A 17,028-nucleotide genomic window follows, 5' to 3' on the forward strand; every position below is an offset into this window, starting at 1 on the left:
TCCTACTCCTTCCTCCCATCCCCCTCTGTCACCTAAGGAGCAGGACCTATCCAGGAGCAGATTTCTGGAGGAGAAGGCAAGGCAAGGCAGCAGGGAGCTGCACCAGCTGCAGTGAGGGGACCTCAGCTCCCTCTTCCATTGCTGGTGCAGCCTGTGGGGCTCCACCTCTGGCCCTGTGATGGTCCCATTCAGTGCTGGGCTACTCTCCCTCTCCATCCTGGAGTAAATTATAAGTGGGACTTTAGCAAAGCCTGTGCTAAAGCCTCTAAGCAGGTGCCAGCTCCTGTTAACGAAGAGCAAATCAGTGACATAAGACAAACGGCTGGGATAATCGCAGCGGGTCTGGCTCCCACAGGACGCTGGTAGGTGAAGCTGGTCCTCAACCTGCAGCCAAGGATAGGGCTTTAGCAATGCTCCTGCATCCCTGGCATCAGCTCCTCCTTCCCAGCAGCTCCCAGAGGAGACAGGATGGATCCCAGAGTCACCCAGGGGCTCTGTGGAGCAAAACGAGTGTTTCCCAGCAGCAGCAGTGCCAGCCCAGCATGGGGATCCACTTCTGGCTTCCTGCTGCCTGAGGAACTGCATCAGAGAATCCTGCTTGGGGTGAAGGGTAGTGCCAAGTGCCAAGCCACCAGGCTGGTGCCCACCTTCATGCTCTGGGCTGCTCCCAGCCTCTCCTTCATGCCTGCCCTGAAAACACAGGGGATAAATAAATACAAGCTGAAAATGAGGCCAAAGCAGTTGTTTGCAGAGCTCTGGCGTGTCCGAGAGGATAGCCCATTGCTCTTCCCAGTGTTCCGTGGTGGGGAACTGGGCTCTGGTGCATCCCCCCCAAGGTGCCAGTGTGGGTTCGAGCACAGCACTGCAGGTCAGCAGTGGAGGCTTGAGGAGACCTGACCCCCTTGGTCAGCAGCAGTGCTGTGCTGCAGGAGCTCGGCTCTGGCTCCCCTTTACCCCCTGCTCTCTGTTCAGTCCACAGTGCCCGCTCCGAACTTCGCCATGCCCGTGACGGTGCCGGTGACCAACCAAAACACGCTGCAGTTCAGCAACCCGGGCAGCTCGCTGGTGACCCAGTCCCTGGTGACCTCCTCGCTCACAGACCCCCGGCTCCTGTCACCGCAGCAGCCGGCCTTGCAGAGGAACACGGTGTCCCCAGGGCTGCCACAGCGGCCAGCCAGTGCAGGTGAGCCCCACCCTGCCCCTTTGCACCCTCACCTCCTCATCCTTCCTGCCTGGCTGGGCTTGCAGCACCGAGCAGGGGGCATCCCTGAGGGAGGGGACACTTCTGCTGCTTCCATCCCCTGTCCAGGGTCCACATTCCAGCACCTGTGGGTGGCAGGAGCATCCTGGAAGGGTTGTTGCCCCTCCATATGTGCTCCTGCCCTCCTGCCAGACACTGATGCCTTCTGTTTGTGCCGTGGCCCCGAACTGAGGCCAACCTCCCCACCTGACCTAGGTCTCTTGGAGAGCTGGATCCCTGCAGGGATCTGTTTCAGGTTGGGCAGTGCAAGATGAGTCACCCGGCGCCATTCCCGGGCTTGGGGGTGGCTGCTGGCATCCTGCTGGCTGGTGGCACTCCGGTGACATGGGTCTGGCTGCCTAAAAAGGGCTGTTCTGAGTCGGGCCATGCTGGTTGCAGTTGGCCGTGGGCGATTACTCATGTGGCTGTGCTGACAGATCAGAGGAGCAGTCATTTCCAGCAGAGACCGGTGAAGGGTGGCAGAGGACAGGGTGGGGGAGAGGAGTTGTCACCCACGTCCCCTGCAGTGGCAGGGCGGGACAGGGACAACGTGTGACCACAGCCCGGCTCTCCTGCAGTATGATCATAAATAATAATAGTGTGCAGAAAGCCCCTTCCTGCTATTTTGGATGTCGCAGATGGTCTGTAAAAGTCGCCCGGGCTGCAAATGGCAGAGCTGGTGCCAGTGGTGTCTGGGCCCTCAGCTGTGGCCCCTGGGGCTTTGAGAGCTCCAGGGAGCTTTGCAAAGGGGATGGATTTGGAGAGAAGGGCTGGGAGGTGCCTCCAGAAGCGGATTGTGTGGTGGGTCAGGGTGGGCAGGAGGAATGGCCTGGCTGGGATGCGTGGTTCAGAGACAGTGTGCTCACTGCTCTCACTGCAGAGTCTCCAAGGTGCCGTGAAGTACTCAGGTATCAGGATGAGGCCCAGACCTGCAGGACAGGGGTCATTCTGCTCTAGGACTGTTCCCAGGGAGCAGCATCTCACTCCAGGCAGGGTGGCAGAGCCCTCCTCGGGCACAGGCAGCCATCGCTCTGGCTGCAGGGATCTCCTGCCCTCTCGTAGGCCCCTCAGCTGAGAGCAGAAGAGGCTTCCTGGTAAAGCAGACCCCTCTGGGGGCTCCCATTTCCAGCTCACTCACTGCTCGTTTAGGGGGATCATTTTGTGGTTGTGAGCTCTGAGGTGTTCCAAGTCCAGCCATCTGTGTCTCATTCACTCGCTGCCTGGGACACGGAAGAAATCCTGTTTATAGGAGCCAGGGCCTTGCATGTTAGAAAAACTCCTTTTTTTCCCTAAAATTTTTTTAGCATTGCACCAGAGCTGGTTGTGTTGTTTCCAAAGCAAATGCACAGCAAGCGCTGGGTGGGTGCCTTGACAGTGCCTGGTGCTGTTGGCTCGGGGATGGTGTGGGAGAAGGGCAGCCAAGGGGGGGTGTACAGGGCTGGGGGTGGGGTTGGCATCACCCACCCAAGGAGGTGAGCCCTCTTTGGTGGCACAGGCACCAGTGCCTGGGGTGCAAGTGGGGTCCCCCAGCAGGGCACAGCCACAAAATCCTGTTGGAGTCCCTTCTCTGGGACTTGGGGGGCAGAGAGACCTCTGGCTTTGCATCCCCATCCCTTGAGGGGAGGGTGCTGCGGTGTCACATTTGGTCACTTCACCCTTTCTCAGGCCATACAATTTTTGGGACCCCTGCCGTTCCCAATCCTGCTCCCATATGGGGAACAACTGTTCCCTGCTCCCTGCACAGCAGCAGCTCGGCCCTCCCACCCTCCTCCAGCTTCAAGGGGCTCGCTGCAAGCCCAAAGCTGAGAGCCACGGGCTGGTAGAGGTTTGTGTCTCAGGTTTCCCCATCTGGGTTGAGAAGGGCTGGGCAGTGGTTAGAGGTGGGGTTTGGCATCCAAAGCCCCTCGTTTGCCAGCCCAGGGCTCCGGGTTGACTGCGGTCGCAGCTCTTGGCTGCAGTCGCTGCCCGCGGCGTGGCCAGGCAGCCCCAGCTGGGGAATAGGTGGCTTTCAGAAATAACTTCATAACAAGGCAGAAAAAAGATCAAGTCTTCTACCAGGCGAGGCAAAACGTTCTGGTTTTGGGGAATAAAAAGGTCTAGTTTTTCTCAGCCTGATTGGGAGCGTCGGCTCCCAACTTTGCTGCAAGTGTTGGGACCTCGGGAATCTGCATTGCTGTGGCATCCTGGCAGTGTGGGATGGTTTCCATTCGGTGTGGATGTTACAGGGGGGATTGTGTTTCCCGTCTTGCTGCTGGGGCTCTCTCCCCCCCAGCAGCACCGGCCCCGTGTCCCCCAAAGGGGAGTTTGGAATAAAATAGCTGCAGTGTTTTCCAAGCTGCCTCCTTTGGAACAGGCTCCTGTGCACCTGGCTCCTTCCCAAAGGAAACGGATCTGCCTGGATAACGTTTCCCAACCTGATCACCAGGAATGCTGCTCGTTTTGCCCAGGACTTTCTCCCCAGGAATGCAGTCCCGCTTTTTTTCCTCTGCCTTTCTCCACTGTGCTCCCTGCCTTCTTGCCCCCCAAAAGCAGGGATGCTCACCCTGGTTCTGTACTGATGGTGATCCCATCTCTCCTCTTGCTTTGCAGGGGCGATGCTTGGGGGAGACCTGAACAACACGAATGGAGCCTGCCCAAGCCCCGTGGGTAAGTAAGGAACCTTTCAGCCCTGTGCCTCCAGCTATGTGACATTCCTGCCCTTGGTTTCCCCATGTGTCCCGTAGGATTTTGCTTTGCTGTTGAGCTCCGCTGGTCCATAGGGTAGTGCTGGAGAAGGTTTTGCTGCTCTTGGCAGTGGGAGGGGTTGGCATGTGGAGCTCCAGGCCAGCGCCTTTGTAGGGGTTGCTGGTTTCAGTGGAGACCCCAGTGATCAAGGAGTCTCCCTCTACTCAGGATCTTTCTCTCAGAGGAGAGCTGCAGATCAGGGAGGTGACCCCTGAAGACCAGGATTTGGGTAGCTCTAGGTTTAGTTCCTGGTGCTATAGCCAGTTCTCCACCATCTTCGGGTGATCAATTAACACCCAGTTTCTCCTCGTGCTTGGGCCCTATAAAGGAACTTTACTGCAAGGAAAAAAAGCTCATTAAGGGCCTTTTCCACTGTGAGAGCTTCAGTGCTAATGAGGCTCAGGCCTCATGGCTCAGCTCCTCAGCTGTAAAATGCACTAACAATATCGCCATCCCCACATCTGCCTCTGCTGTCTGCAGGCTGAGGATGTTGGGCTACTGCTGGTGTAGGCACAGCCCAAAAACCAGCAACGGCCCCAGCTCTTGCTGGGAAACAGCTGCTGCTATCGGCACTGGGCTTGGCTGTGGTCCCAGGCTTGGCAGGGTAGATGCCATCCATCCCAGGGCAAAGGCAGCCTTGCTCCAGGAGCCTGACTCCTCACCCTTTCTGGGCTTTTTTACAGTGAGTGTCCAGCTGACAGCACGGACGAGGAGCGTTGAATTCCACATTGCCCCAGTTAAAACCAAACTGGAGCCAGGTCTCACTGGTTTTTGGGTGGGGTTGGTCCAGTTGTGGTTCTGAAGCACCGTGGCCACCCAACCCCATCCCCTGCACTCTGGCTACTGCCAGGAGTAGCCATTTCCCTGTGCTGGGCAGCAGCCGTGCCAGTGCCAGAGGGATTTCTGCACAGAGCAAAACCTGACAGGGTGGTTTGTTGGGGCAGCGTCTCCCTGGGTTCTCACAGCACCCAGTGCAGAGATCCTTGAGGGCAGAGGGAAGGGGCCATCATGGCACGGCCCCCAGGCACCTGCCTGGCCCCAGTCCCCTGCAGCCGCCCCCATGGCAGCTGTCGGGAGCAGCCATGGAGGGTGCAGGGCTTGGCAGGGCCCCTGAATGTCAGCATTGACGTCACCCAAGCATTCCCTGCGTTCCTGCTGCCACTGCAGGAAATGGGTGTGAGGAGCAGGGACAGCCTGGCTGTGGTCAGCCCCGGACCCCTGCTGTCCCCAGCCCCCTGCCCTCCCTGGGGCTCCCCTTGTGGCTGCAGGAGGGGACTGTGGCTCTGGCACTGCGCTTGCAGTTTTCAAATACCTGGTACATCTCTTCCTCCTCCTCTTCCTCCTCCTTCTCCTCCTTCTCCTCCTCCTCCTCCTCCTCCTCCTCCTCCCTTGCAGTCTCTGCAGCACTGAGTGATCACCTGCTGCCTCTGAGTCATCAGCTGCGGGTGCCTGTGGCCGGATCCTGCAGCGATGTCGCTGTATCCCTGCATCCTGCCCACGCTCCATGGCGTGTGCCACCCAAAGGAGGCAGCACCCCCTCCACCCCGCCTGGCCATGGGGGGATGCTGAGCCCTGGCTGTCCCCACTCAAATTCACACCAGGGTGGTGCAAAGGCAGGCCAGAGTGCTCCTCTTTCAGACTCTTTTTTTGGTTGGGAAGTCCTGGTGGGAGTGTAGCCCTCTCTCTCTGGCTCACAGGGGTGGCCAGGTCCATGCTGGGTGGACGTGGCAATGACAGAAGCAAAGACAGCCCAGGGCCATCCATCTTTGGGGGTGAGTGGCAGCACTGGAGCCTAAACCAGCTCCTCTCCAGCACAGGGAGCCACCCCAGTCCACACCCCAGGTGATGCACAGGTAACATGGTGTACCCCAAACAGGGAGTCACCAGGAGAGCCCTGTGTGCATCCGTGCCGGTGGTGCCTTGGGAAGGAGAATATCAAAGGGTTTAACATTTCTCTTGGCTTTTCCATGGCCGCCAGCACTGTGGGTAGCCAAGGTCACCTGAGGAATTTGTGCACCTTCATTGTTAATAAATCTAAAAGCCAGTGGCCTTGTGAGCAGGATTCCAGCAGCTCACGGTGCATGGAGGTGCCAGGGCCTGATGCACCAGGCACATGCCTTGTGCACGCTGCTCTCAGTGATTTGGGACGGGGGGGGATAACTTTGTGGGGACAGGAAGGCTGGTCCTGTCCCTCCATCAGGGACACGGATGCCACAATTGCCAGCCTGCAGCAGCCTGGCCACCATGGGTGTCCCTGATGGGCACCCCCTGGGGCAGCACCTCCCGACCCGGTGCCGTCTGTGGGATCAGTGCCCAGGGAGCGTGGCCACCCCCGGTGCCTGGCTGAGCCCATCCCTGGGTGTCCAGGCCAGGACAGCTCTGGGGAGGCAGGGGCTGGCACTCGGCCCCCACACGCTGCAGCGTCACTGCCACCAGCCGCCTGCTGAAATGCAGATGCAGCGCAATGGTAGATGTGATTAATAATGCAATCAGCGACCTATTTTTCCTGGTCTAACGTGCAATGAATATGAGGGCTGAATCCTGGTGATTGCTGAACGCCTTTCTATCTTTGGGGCCTATTCATGAAAAAAAACCAACCCTCATCAGAACAGTAATCTGATCCAATTTATTCCTTTCCTGATGTTCATCAAATCTTTTCCTTTTTATTTTTTTTCTTCCTTTCCTTTCTTCTTTTTTTTCCCCTCTCCTTGCACATAAAATCCTTAAGTGGGGCAGCAGGAGGAGGAGGAGGAGGGAACCTTAGATCTTCAAAGGGGCAGTGGGAGCAGTGAACTGAGTCCTCACTCTACCACAGCCCCTTTTCACTGCCCCAGTACCATAAAGAGACCTTAAAAGTGAATGTGCCAGTAATTACCCGTCTTGGTAGGGCTGCAGTGCCCGGCCAAAGCAGGGAAAGAGCCTGGCTGCAGATCAGGCTCTGAGATTTGCTGGGTGTTACTGCAGGAACAAGGGGGAATCCCTGCAGGTTAAGGAGCTGCCCTGAGCACTGTGGGCTCAGGACTGCTGCCTGTCCTGGCTTCACCCCGCAGGGTGAGTCTGCTGGGGTGCAGGGGGGTTTTGGGGAGCCTGGGGGGAGTACAGTGCTGCTCTCCCACAAGGAGGAGCACTCATGGAGCTCCACTGCAGCACCGCTCTCCATGGATGTGTTTAGCACAGCTATGCATTCACCATTCATCACCAGGCATTCACCACTGCTCGGTGTTCACCACTCTGCATTCACCATTGCCATGCATCCAGCTGTCACCGTGCCTTCACCTCCTTCCTCTCTGTCACCCGTGTTCCTGCAGGAAATGGCTACGTGAGTGCCAGAGCCTCTCCAGGTCTCCTTCCCGTGTCCAATGGCAGCAGCCTGGGCAAGATCATCCCGGCCAAGTCCCCACCACCACCCTCTCACGGCACGCAGCTCGCCGCCAACAGCCGCAAGCCAGACCTGCGTGTGATCACCTCACAGAGCGGGAAGGGGCTCATGCATCACCTGGTGAGTGCCTGCAGCTCTGTGGGCCACCAGCTGGGCTGGGACTGGGTGCCCTGCCAGCACACAGCCCGCAGGGCAGTTCGGTGCTGTGGTGGTGGGAGCTGGCTGGGGCCGTGCCGGAGGGGAGATCCGAGAAGGAAGGGGCTTGGATTCCTGCCTGCACCATCCTGGATGGGGCAAAGCCTGTAGCAGGCAGCACTCCAAGCTGTGTGTGCCCCCAGCGGGCACATCGTGGCGGGGATGGGGGGCTTGAGTTAACGGTGCCTCTCGGTTCTCTCCCTGTTCTCCCACGGACAGACCGAGGACCACTTGGCTCTGGTGAGTTCCCTGCATGGCGGTGTGGTGGGACATGGGCTGCTTGTCCCCTTGGTCCTGCCCTGGCTTGGCGAGGCATGGGGCACACAGAGGGGGTGGACACTGGCTCCCTGTGTTGGGAATGCGGCGGGATGTGGGCACCAGGGTTATATCCAGTCCTGCTGCAGAAAATAAATCCCAAGACAAACACACGTTTAGGAGAATCAGGTTCCCTATGGAAAAGGAGCTGACAAAGAGCCTGCTTCTCCACCACGGCCAAAATTGCTGTGTTAGTCCCCCTGGGGAGGTCAGCCAGGGTCTCTTTGGGGACTGTGGAGCTGGGCTGGGCACTGCCACTGTCCTGGACCTGCCCATGGTGCTTCGCTGGAGCCACCACAGCTACAGCACAGGAAGACCTGGCCCATTGCCAGCACATGAGAGATAGGGAGTAAATCAAGCTCTTCCCATATTAAAGATATTATTTAAAGCCTGTGTAAATCCACTGGCTGGCTAGTGCACTCCCTAAACCTCCCTTGTGCATGGGGCAGTTCTCTGTGTTATTTTTATGTATTTTTTTCCTTTCCCTGCCAGCAAAGTGAATGCCACCTTGTTTGTGGCAAGGATTCACTCTGCTCCGTTGCTATTCTGGTGCAGGGCAGATGGGTGACAGGTCAGCACAGCAAGGGAAGGGCAGGAGCTGCTGCGGGATGCAGCTCACACAGCCAGGGAAAAGCTCTCCAAAAACACAGGAGAAAGCCAATCCCTCTGGCACAGAGACACTCTTGGCCAGGGCAAGGATGGGCCAGAGCTTTGGCAGACATGAATTCTGCTGCTCTTCGTGTCCCCAAACCCTTCTTGCCTAGTGGTCCCCTTCCAGCATCTCTGTGCCTCAGTTTCCCCATGTGTGGAGGGAGATCAGCCACTCCCCACCTCCCCAACTGCTCATTCCTGATCCCACTGCCCGGGGCATTCCCTGACTACACACTGAAGCAGCATTAGGTAAAAATCCACTGGGATTTGCAGTTTTAATTGTTGGTCTGAATTAACCTGGTGGGTTTTTGCCTGAAGTGAAAAACATCCTCGCCCCAGCCAAGGTGGCAGCAGGGGGGTGGAGGGTGATGAAATGTGGGCAGGGAGGGACAGAGACCTTGGCACTGCTGGATCAGGAAGGGGACTGCAGAGTGTTGTCCCTGCAGATCCCTCCCGCCTGGTGCAGATGCTCCCCTGCTCCGCTAACCTTCTCCTCAGATTTGCTCCCTCCATATTGCTCAACCTACACACCAGATCCTCTCTCCAAATGGCAGCTCCCACCTCTTTGCAGGCAGCTGTGAGATGAGTCAGCAGCCCCTCGGCTGCTTCCCCACTGCCCACAGCCCCAGCCCTGCCACCCTTGGCGCTGCTCCTGCAGCTCTGAGCGTGCTCTCCTCCCTTAGGGGGCTCAGAGAGGTGTCCCCCCATTTCCCTCCACACTCCTAACACGCCAGGGGCAGCAGGGTCCATTTCCTGGGAGCATGCTGCATGGTGTGTTACCAACTGGAATGGCAACTGGGAGCCACGTCTGTGGGCACAGGGTGTGAGTGGCACGATGTGGGGGGCAGCTTGCACACCTCCTCCCTGCATGGATTGTGGTGAAAATTGGGGTGCTTCCCCCAGGGCAGCTGGGGCTGACATCCCCACGCTCGTCTTGTGGTGTCTAGGAGGTTCCTGGGGCTGGCAAACCCTGCCCAGCTGGTGTGTCACCAGCCCTGCCCTGTGGCATGGCCACCCTCGTCCCTGTGCCTGTGCTCTCCCAGGAAAGCTGCAGAGCCCTGCAGAGAGGGGCAGAAGGGATGGGTCTGCGGGGGCTGCATCCCACTGGGCTGGCTCAGGGTCTTGTGCAGTGTCTTGCCTTCAGTGAAGACATTCCTTGCCATGTCCTTAACCCACAGCAGTGGGCACAGCCGAGGGTGGCTGCCAGCAGGATGCGTGCCAGCAGAAGCTGCTCCTACAGCCCCCCCGAGCTTTAGCAATTAGAGCCCTGGTAATCTCCTTCCCCAGGCCACAGGAGGGACCTGGGCTGGGCAGTGTGTGGGCGCAGGGTGAGCAAATCCTGCACAGCCAGGTGCTCTGACCCTCTGGAGGTGGCCAGGGCAGGGTTTTAGCCTCCAGCCTTGTCCCAGGGGAGTCTCCCCGGCCATGGGGAAGCACTGCAGAGTCTGTGCCCAGCCCTGCAAGGCCCTGGGAGCCCTCAGTTGCACAGGAAGGCTGCTCAGTGTGTCCCAGCCAGCCTCGTGCCAGGCATGATTTAAGCTGGGCACTGCCCCAGTCTTCACAGGGTGACGTGTGCTGGGGTGCTTCGGATTAGAGTCAAGCCTCTTGAGTCTGATTTAAATCAGATCAGCAGAGACAGCCCAGATTATCTGCCTTGTAAACAGGGCTGAATCTGACCTATAGATCCGCCCACGTAACTGCCTGGAAAACCATGGGGGGAGGTTGGTGAGCACTGGTCCAAGGGCAGAATTTTTCCACAGTGGACCTGCTAATACCTGAGTCACCAAATCCTTGTGAGGGCACCAAGCACTAGACTTTGAGTTTTGGGATGTGAGTCCCTTTAAAATCCTGAGGCATGCTCAGCTTCCCTTGAGGCAGGGACTTGTTCTTGGCCACTGGAGCTGCAGGGAGATGTCAGCTCTGTGCTGCCTCGGCCGGTCTTGGTTTGCTTTGGTCTGTTTGTCACTCCTTGGAAACTCAGCAAGCCTCACATGCAACCTCTGGAAAGCAGTGAGGAATTGTCTGAGGCATCCTGCTGATATTCCCCCTCCATGCACACAGGGACATGGCTGGTGCTGGTGGGTGAAGCCCAGCCCTGGGCAGGAAGGGGACTCAGGGCCGTGACCTGTGGGGTGTTGCAAGGTCCAAAGTGTCAGTAGCTGGTGTGGTTTGTACTTTGCTTTTTTGCAGTGTGCAATGGCCGGAGGATCAATCCTGCCTGTCCCACGGTCTCCATGCTCAGTCCCAGTGCATGCCCAGGGGGTTTAGGGGGGCCACAACCCATAGAAACGACCAAGTCAAACCATCTGGGCTTTAACTCCTTCCCTGTTTGCTCCCACAGCAAAACACACAGAGGTTGGGTGTCTCTCAAGCAACTCACTCTCTGACCACACCAGTTGTTTCTGTGGCGACTCCGAGTTTGCTGACGCAGGGGCTGCCCTTCTCAGCCATGCCCACAGCATACAACACAGGTAAGGCCTGGCCAGGGCAGAGCTCTGGGGTGGGTCAGGTAACACAGGGGGGAGATGTGCTGCTGCAGGAACGTGCCTGGTGCTCCCCCAGCAGCTGCAGTGATGCTCGTGGAACTCACCGCTGCAAGACGTGTTTGAGTCCAAGGGTTCCACAGGATTAAAATCAAGGGGAAACTCATTATATAAGTGGTGAGAGCTCATTGTCATAGCCAGAAGGGCTGTGAGGGCTGATGTAGCCCATTGCACTGTGCAGTTGGATGCTAATTACAGCTACACCCATCCCCGAGCTCTCAGAGCTTAAGGGATGTTGTAATCATGACAACAGGCGTAGGCCCCCCAAAAGTTTGGGAAGAATGCAAACCAGCCTGCTCACAGGCACATCTGATTTGGGCTGGTGGGTTGAAATCAGCCTGAGGCGACAGTGACAGTGCACTTGCCCAAGCAGAAGGCTTGTTCATCTGCCACCTGTCAGACCTCCACCAAGACTTTGGGGACTTGCTGCCTGCCTGTGTAACTTGTTCTGGCTTAGAGAAAAGTTTGCAAAAATGTAAAAAGCTGCTTGTCTGGAAGAACCCGGAACTGGCATGTTGGAAACTCCCTCTCCTAATTAGTAGGTGTAGCCCCAAAGATGCTGGTTGTGTGTGATGAGGCTCCTCTCCCTGCGTGACCGTGCGGTTTACCAGCCAGGCTGGGCACAGCCAGAGTCCCCAAAATAGGTTTTAATTGAGCCCTGTCCCACTGCTCAGGGCACAGGGGCCTGAATTTCAGCTCTGTGTAGTTATTTTTTCTCACAGCTGACCATGGGTGGAGCCGTGTTCCTGCCCAAGTGCCCGTGGTGTCTGTTCTGAGGTGTTTGCTCTGGGGGTGAGCATGGGGGACACCTTTGCTGTAGGGTGCAAACTCTGAACCTGGCAGTTCTACCAGAGCTGCCCTGGTAATTGGATAGGAATTGTCTTGATTTGTGAAGGGTTTGGAGCACGAGGAGCTGAGGGCATTCAGCCTGGAGAAAAGGAGGCTCGGGGGGACCTTCTCACTCTCCACAACTCCCTGACAGGAGGGGGCAGCCAGGTGGGGTTGGGCTCTGCTCCCAGGTAACAAAGGGCAGGACAAGAGGAAACAGCTCCAGGGTGTGCCAGGGGAGGTTTAGATGGGATATTAGGGAACATTTCTATGTGGAAAAGGTGTTCAGGCTTTGGAACAGAGTGTTCAGGGCAGTGGTGGTGTCACTATGCCTGGAGGGATTTAGCAGACATGGCTCTGACACCTGGGGACATGGGTTAGTGCTGGCCTTGACAGTGCTGGGGGAACAATTGGACTCTTGGACAGCCTTTCCAACATAATTAATTCTGTGATTCTCTGATGCTGCAGAGATGATCTTTGCATAGGTGGTGGAGGGGTGCAGATGCCCTGAGCAAAGTCCCAGCTTGGAGCATTGCCACTTGTTCTTCCCAGGACTCACCTGTTAATTGGGTGGATACTGCCTGGATTTCAGGCTGGTGCAGTTGTGTTGAGCTGCCCTCTGGCCACGGTTATGTGCCTGTGTGCCCTTTCCTGTGCTGCCTCCGCTGCCGGATTCAGTCAAACCTGACCATTCCCAGCTCTGTGATCCAGGGCAGCTCCAGCTCAAGCCCTGCTGGGGGCTGCAGGGGCAGCCACCATCCCCAGTGAGTGTCAGGAGCTCCCAAACCAGAAGAGCCGGTGCAGGGGTGGAGGATGGTGTGGAGCAGGGAGCTCGCTGCCAGGATATTGGGTGGGGCGTGCCGGGATCCGCCAGTGGCGTTGGCAGCAGTTCAGCACCAGCACAGCCACCTCTGTGTGTGCTGCTGGGGTGGGGACAGCTGAAACCACAAGACACCCAAAATTAGAGAGAGAAAGGGGGAGGAGAAGGTGAGAGGAGGGTTTGATGGGTGTCTGTGTCAGGCTGACATGGCTGACCAAGGTTTGACCATCTCCTGAAGGAGCAGCGCTTTCCTCCCTGGCTTTTTCTGCCAGCATTCACACCCTTTATAAAAATAAAATTCCCACCTGGTTTGAGGTGTCCCAGCGGGATTGTCGATGCTCCCGAGGTTCTGCATGGGGAAAGCATTGCCCTGCAAGTGGGAGGGGAGGGTACCGGGGGGGTGTGAACAATGGCTTCTGTGGGCAGGGGCTCTCAGGGTGTGGGGTGCCCGTGGAGGGGGGGACACGGTGACAGCTCCGTGTCCCCATGGCGGGCAGGGAGCGCCCCCTGCTGCCACTCGGGACACTGCGAGTGTGGGGCTGTCCCAGGCATGGGTGGGGCTGTCCCAGGTACAGCCCAGGTGCAGGTGAGGATGCCCCAGGCACACCCCAGGTACAGGTGAGGATGCCCCAGGCACACCCCAGGTACAGGTGGGTGTCAGCTTCCAGGGTCTGCTGCCCCGGGAGGGGAGGAAGTGTGTCTGTGCACTCTGCACCTGGCTGGAGGTGGCTCTGGGGGTCTCATATGCTCATGGCCCTTCCTGGGGGGAGCCAGACATGGCTGCATCATGGGGCTCCCCTGGCCACTGCTGTGCACGAGGGGCAGGGGCACTGGGGGTGTTGTGGGGTGTGGAGGTCCTGCCAGCAGCTCATGCCTTGAGGGTGGAAGACAGCTGGATATCAGGAGGAATTTGTTTGCACTCAGGGTGGTGAGGTGCTGGCAAAAGCTGCCCAGAGAAGCTGTGGCTGCCCCATCCCTGGCAGTGTCCATGGCCCGGTTGGGTGAGGCTTGGAGCAACCTGGGATAGTGGAAGGTGTCCCTGAATGTTGGACTAGATGTCCTTTAAGTGTCCCTTCGGTGGCACTTAGTGGATGTAGTGTTTGGTCATAGGTTGGACTGGATCTCGGAGGTCTTTTCCAACCCAATTGATTCTGTGACTGCAGCACAAGCCATTCCACAGGCACGAGGTGTGTCCCCTGGCCAGCATCCCTGTGCCACTCGCAGCACGAGCTGATACTCACATACATGTTGTTTATTTGTGTCTCTTGTGGGGCTCTATCCTCTCAGTGCTCGGGGCACTGTGGGGGCAGGTTTGACATTGAAATGACTGCAGGGCTCTTTCCCTCCCAGATTATCAGCTGACAAGTGCTGAGCTGTCCTCGCTGCCAGCGTTCAGCTCACCTGGAGGGCTGTCCCTTGGCAACATCTCTGCCTGGCAGCAGCAGCAGCAGCAACAGCAGCAGCAGCAGCAGCAACAGCAGCAACAGCAGCAGCAGCAGCAACAGCAACAACAGCAGCAGCAACAGCAACAGGCACAGCAGCAGCCGCAGCAGCAGCACCTGGTCCCGGTGTCACTAGGAAATTTAATGTAAGTGACACGAGAGGGAAGTGGGGAGTTCCTCTGAGGGTGCCAAACCTGCAGAGCCCCCAGCCCTGACTACTCCCTGGCTTCTCCAGACCCCCAGTATGAGGCCCTGGTGGGTGCACGCTGTGTTCCCAGGGGGTAGGAGCTGTGTGCCCACGCACAGCTGCAGGAGCACAGCTGGCTTGGGAAGTTTGGGGAGTCCTGTCCCTGTCACTGTAGGAGTGACCCAGAGTCCCTGGCTGAGATCAGGGTACTCGGGGATGCTCCAGGAGCCTTGTCCTGCTGCCTGTCCACAGTGGGATCGATCACTCACCCGAGGGAACCAGCCAGAGGCAGTGTTAGATGGGATGGACATTGCAGGAGAAGGTGCCTGGGACTGTGCCCTGCTGGTATAGGAGATGGCTTTTAGTATTGCAAAGGGATTGCTTTTCTCCAGGGCAGAAAATACAAGCACTTGAATATTAGAGCAGGATTTTTGAAGTGGATCTGCTTTTAGTCTGGAATAAAGCATTCACACACAGAATTACACAGTCAGCATAAAGATTTAAGCCACTTGCCCATGATCACATTGAGACCATGGGACAAAGAGAGGCAGGAATTGAAGAGGGGGGATCAATGATTGCCCCAGCCACTGAGTCAAACACACTGACATTTTCAGCATGAAATGCCAGATGGATGGATGGATGGATGGATGGATGGATGGATGGATGGATGGATGGATGAAGAGGGGATGAATAGGGGACTGTAAGGATAGATGGACAGATGAAGGGGTGGGATAGATGGATAGTTAGAGGAAAGGATGGAGGGGTGGATGGATAGGCCAGGTTTCTGTGTAGGAGTTCAGTGTTCCCTCACTGCCAGGTGAATGTTTTCCAGGCAGGGCAGGCAGCAGCTTCCTCAGTAGCTGCCTGGGCCTCGTGCACCAGTGGGGCCACAGGATGTGTGGAAAGCCTGGACAAAATTTTGTGTTGTAGTAGAGGTTGAGAAGGTTCCCAGTTTTGAGCAAAACCATCTGGCTGAGCCCTGTGCTGTGCTGGATCATCCACAGGGATGCTGGGGCAGAGCTGTAGGGACAGCCATGGGACAGGGGTGTCACAGCCTGTCCCTCCCCTCCATGCATTTGGATCACTGCTGAGGGACAGTGGGTGGGATTGGGGCTGGATCATGGGGTGCTGGGAGAGAAGAGATGCTGCCCATAGGGTCTGATCCCAGCTCCGTGGTGATGTGCACTGGTGACTGCACGATAATGAATTCTGGAGTCACAGTTCTGATTCTAAAGTCGTAATTCTGTTTATTAATCCAGATTAATGATACAGTCCAAGTTTATAATCATGGGTTCATTCAGCTGCAGTGTGTGCAGGTTCTGATTTCTGTGCACTGGAGGGTAAGAGGCCACCGAAAAGATAATAATGAGAGATTTCCCATTATCTCCTCCACCATCTTTTTCCTCCCCCTTCCTCCCCTTCTGCTGTCCTCCTCCTCCTCCTCCTCTCCCAACCTCTTCCCCCCACCTTCCGGATGCCCAGACAAGGGAGTCACTTGTCCCACACCACCACTTTGACTGTCAACACCAACCCCAACATCAGCATCAAGTCGGAGCCCGTGTCACCCAACCGCGAGAGGAACACTGCCACCCCGCTCAGCACCTTCCCCCACCAGCCCCGGCATGAGCCCACCGGCCGCTCGCCCGTCGACAGCCTCAGCAGCAACACCAGCTCCTACGAGGGCAGCAGTGAGCGGGACGATCCCGCCCGCCCCGATTTCGGCTCCTCCCTGGGGCTCCTGCGAGCCACCAGCGAGCCCGAGGGCGAGAGCCCGTCCGTGAAGCGCATGCGGTTGGATACCTGGGTCACATAACGGGGTCCTGCCGTCCCTGGGAGCTCCAGCAGGGCCGTGGGGAGGGGGCTGGGAGGGGCGGGGGGGGTGGGCTGCAGGGGCGAAACGGGTGATGGGGACGGGCTGGGGTGGGAGGGGGGGGAAATTATCATAAACTGCCTGAGAAATAGCTTTAGGATTTTGTAGGCATTCATTCTAGCGCAGCAGGCGACGCATGCAGTACATACGGCGAGCTCGGGAACGGCCGGGCGTGTGGGAATGGGGGGCTGGAATGGGATATCCCTGTCCTCCCCAAAAACAGCAGCCCCTGGCAATGCTCCCCCGCGGGCGGGAGGGCTGGGCACTCGGTGCCCACTGGGAAGTGGGACTGTATCCCCAAAGCAGAGCACCTGCAGCAGGATGGGCTCTGGGGGCGGACAGGGCATAGAGCACCCCCAAAATCCCGGCCATTCCCGGGTGTTCCCGGGTCCGTGTGCAGGGAGGGGCAGTTCAGACATGAGCCGGCTCTCTGGAGGCTCGGAGGGCTTCGGTAGGCACTGCTTTTCCTCCAGAAGGGTTTTCCTAAACTAGCTGGGAAGGGAGGTAGAGGGCGGCTCCGAGAGCTCAGCTGTGATATGAAACAGGATGCAGCCACATCCACAGCCTGCTTGAGGCTCCTGGATCCTGGAAAGCTGCATCAGGAGACTAAGAGGCAGATTTTTAAGGCTTAATCCTGTTTGCATGACAAGTGGATGCAGACAGCATCCTTCCTACCAGAGCAGGGAACTCCACTGTTTCTGACCAGGGTCATTGGAACATTGGAGTTCCCATTCCCCAGGAATGCCTCACCTCGCCCTGGGCACAGCAGGTGTGTGGAGAGAGGATAGTTTAGTGCTGGTTTTAAGAGAGGGGATGGTTTGGTGGTGGTTTAAG

The 17,028-nt window shown here is 57.6% G+C and overlaps 1 protein-coding gene across 7 annotated transcripts in view; it reads left to right on the forward strand.

The window, feature by feature from the left end:
* Positions 1-16,180, forward strand: part of MEF2D (myocyte enhancer factor 2D) — a 73,967-nt gene extending 57,787 nt beyond the window's left edge. For 6 of the 7 annotated variants that reach the window (XM_088181136.1, XM_088181134.1, XM_014889339.2 and 3 more), the window contains 7 exons: positions 973-1,183; positions 3,830-3,886; positions 7,273-7,463; positions 7,758-7,778; positions 10,846-10,975; positions 14,046-14,283; positions 15,807-16,180. In XM_088181136.1, coding sequence (XP_088037262.1) covers positions 973-1,183; positions 3,830-3,886; positions 7,273-7,463; positions 7,758-7,778; positions 10,846-10,975; positions 14,046-14,283; positions 15,807-16,137 — 1,179 coding nt within the window. In that variant the 3' untranslated portion in view covers positions 16,138-16,180. The remainder of the gene's footprint in view (positions 1-972; positions 1,184-3,829; positions 3,887-7,272; positions 7,464-7,757; positions 7,779-10,845; positions 10,976-14,045; positions 14,284-15,806) is intronic. The other variant, XM_088181139.1, reaches the window with a different exon arrangement.
* The last annotated feature ends 848 nt before the right edge of the window (positions 16,181-17,028 follow it).

Source organism: Sturnus vulgaris, chromosome 31 (assembly GCF_052056855.1).
Source record: "Sturnus vulgaris isolate bStuVul1 chromosome 31, bStuVul1.hap1, whole genome shotgun sequence".
NCBI lineage: Eukaryota > Metazoa > Chordata > Aves > Passeriformes > Sturnidae > Sturnus > Sturnus vulgaris.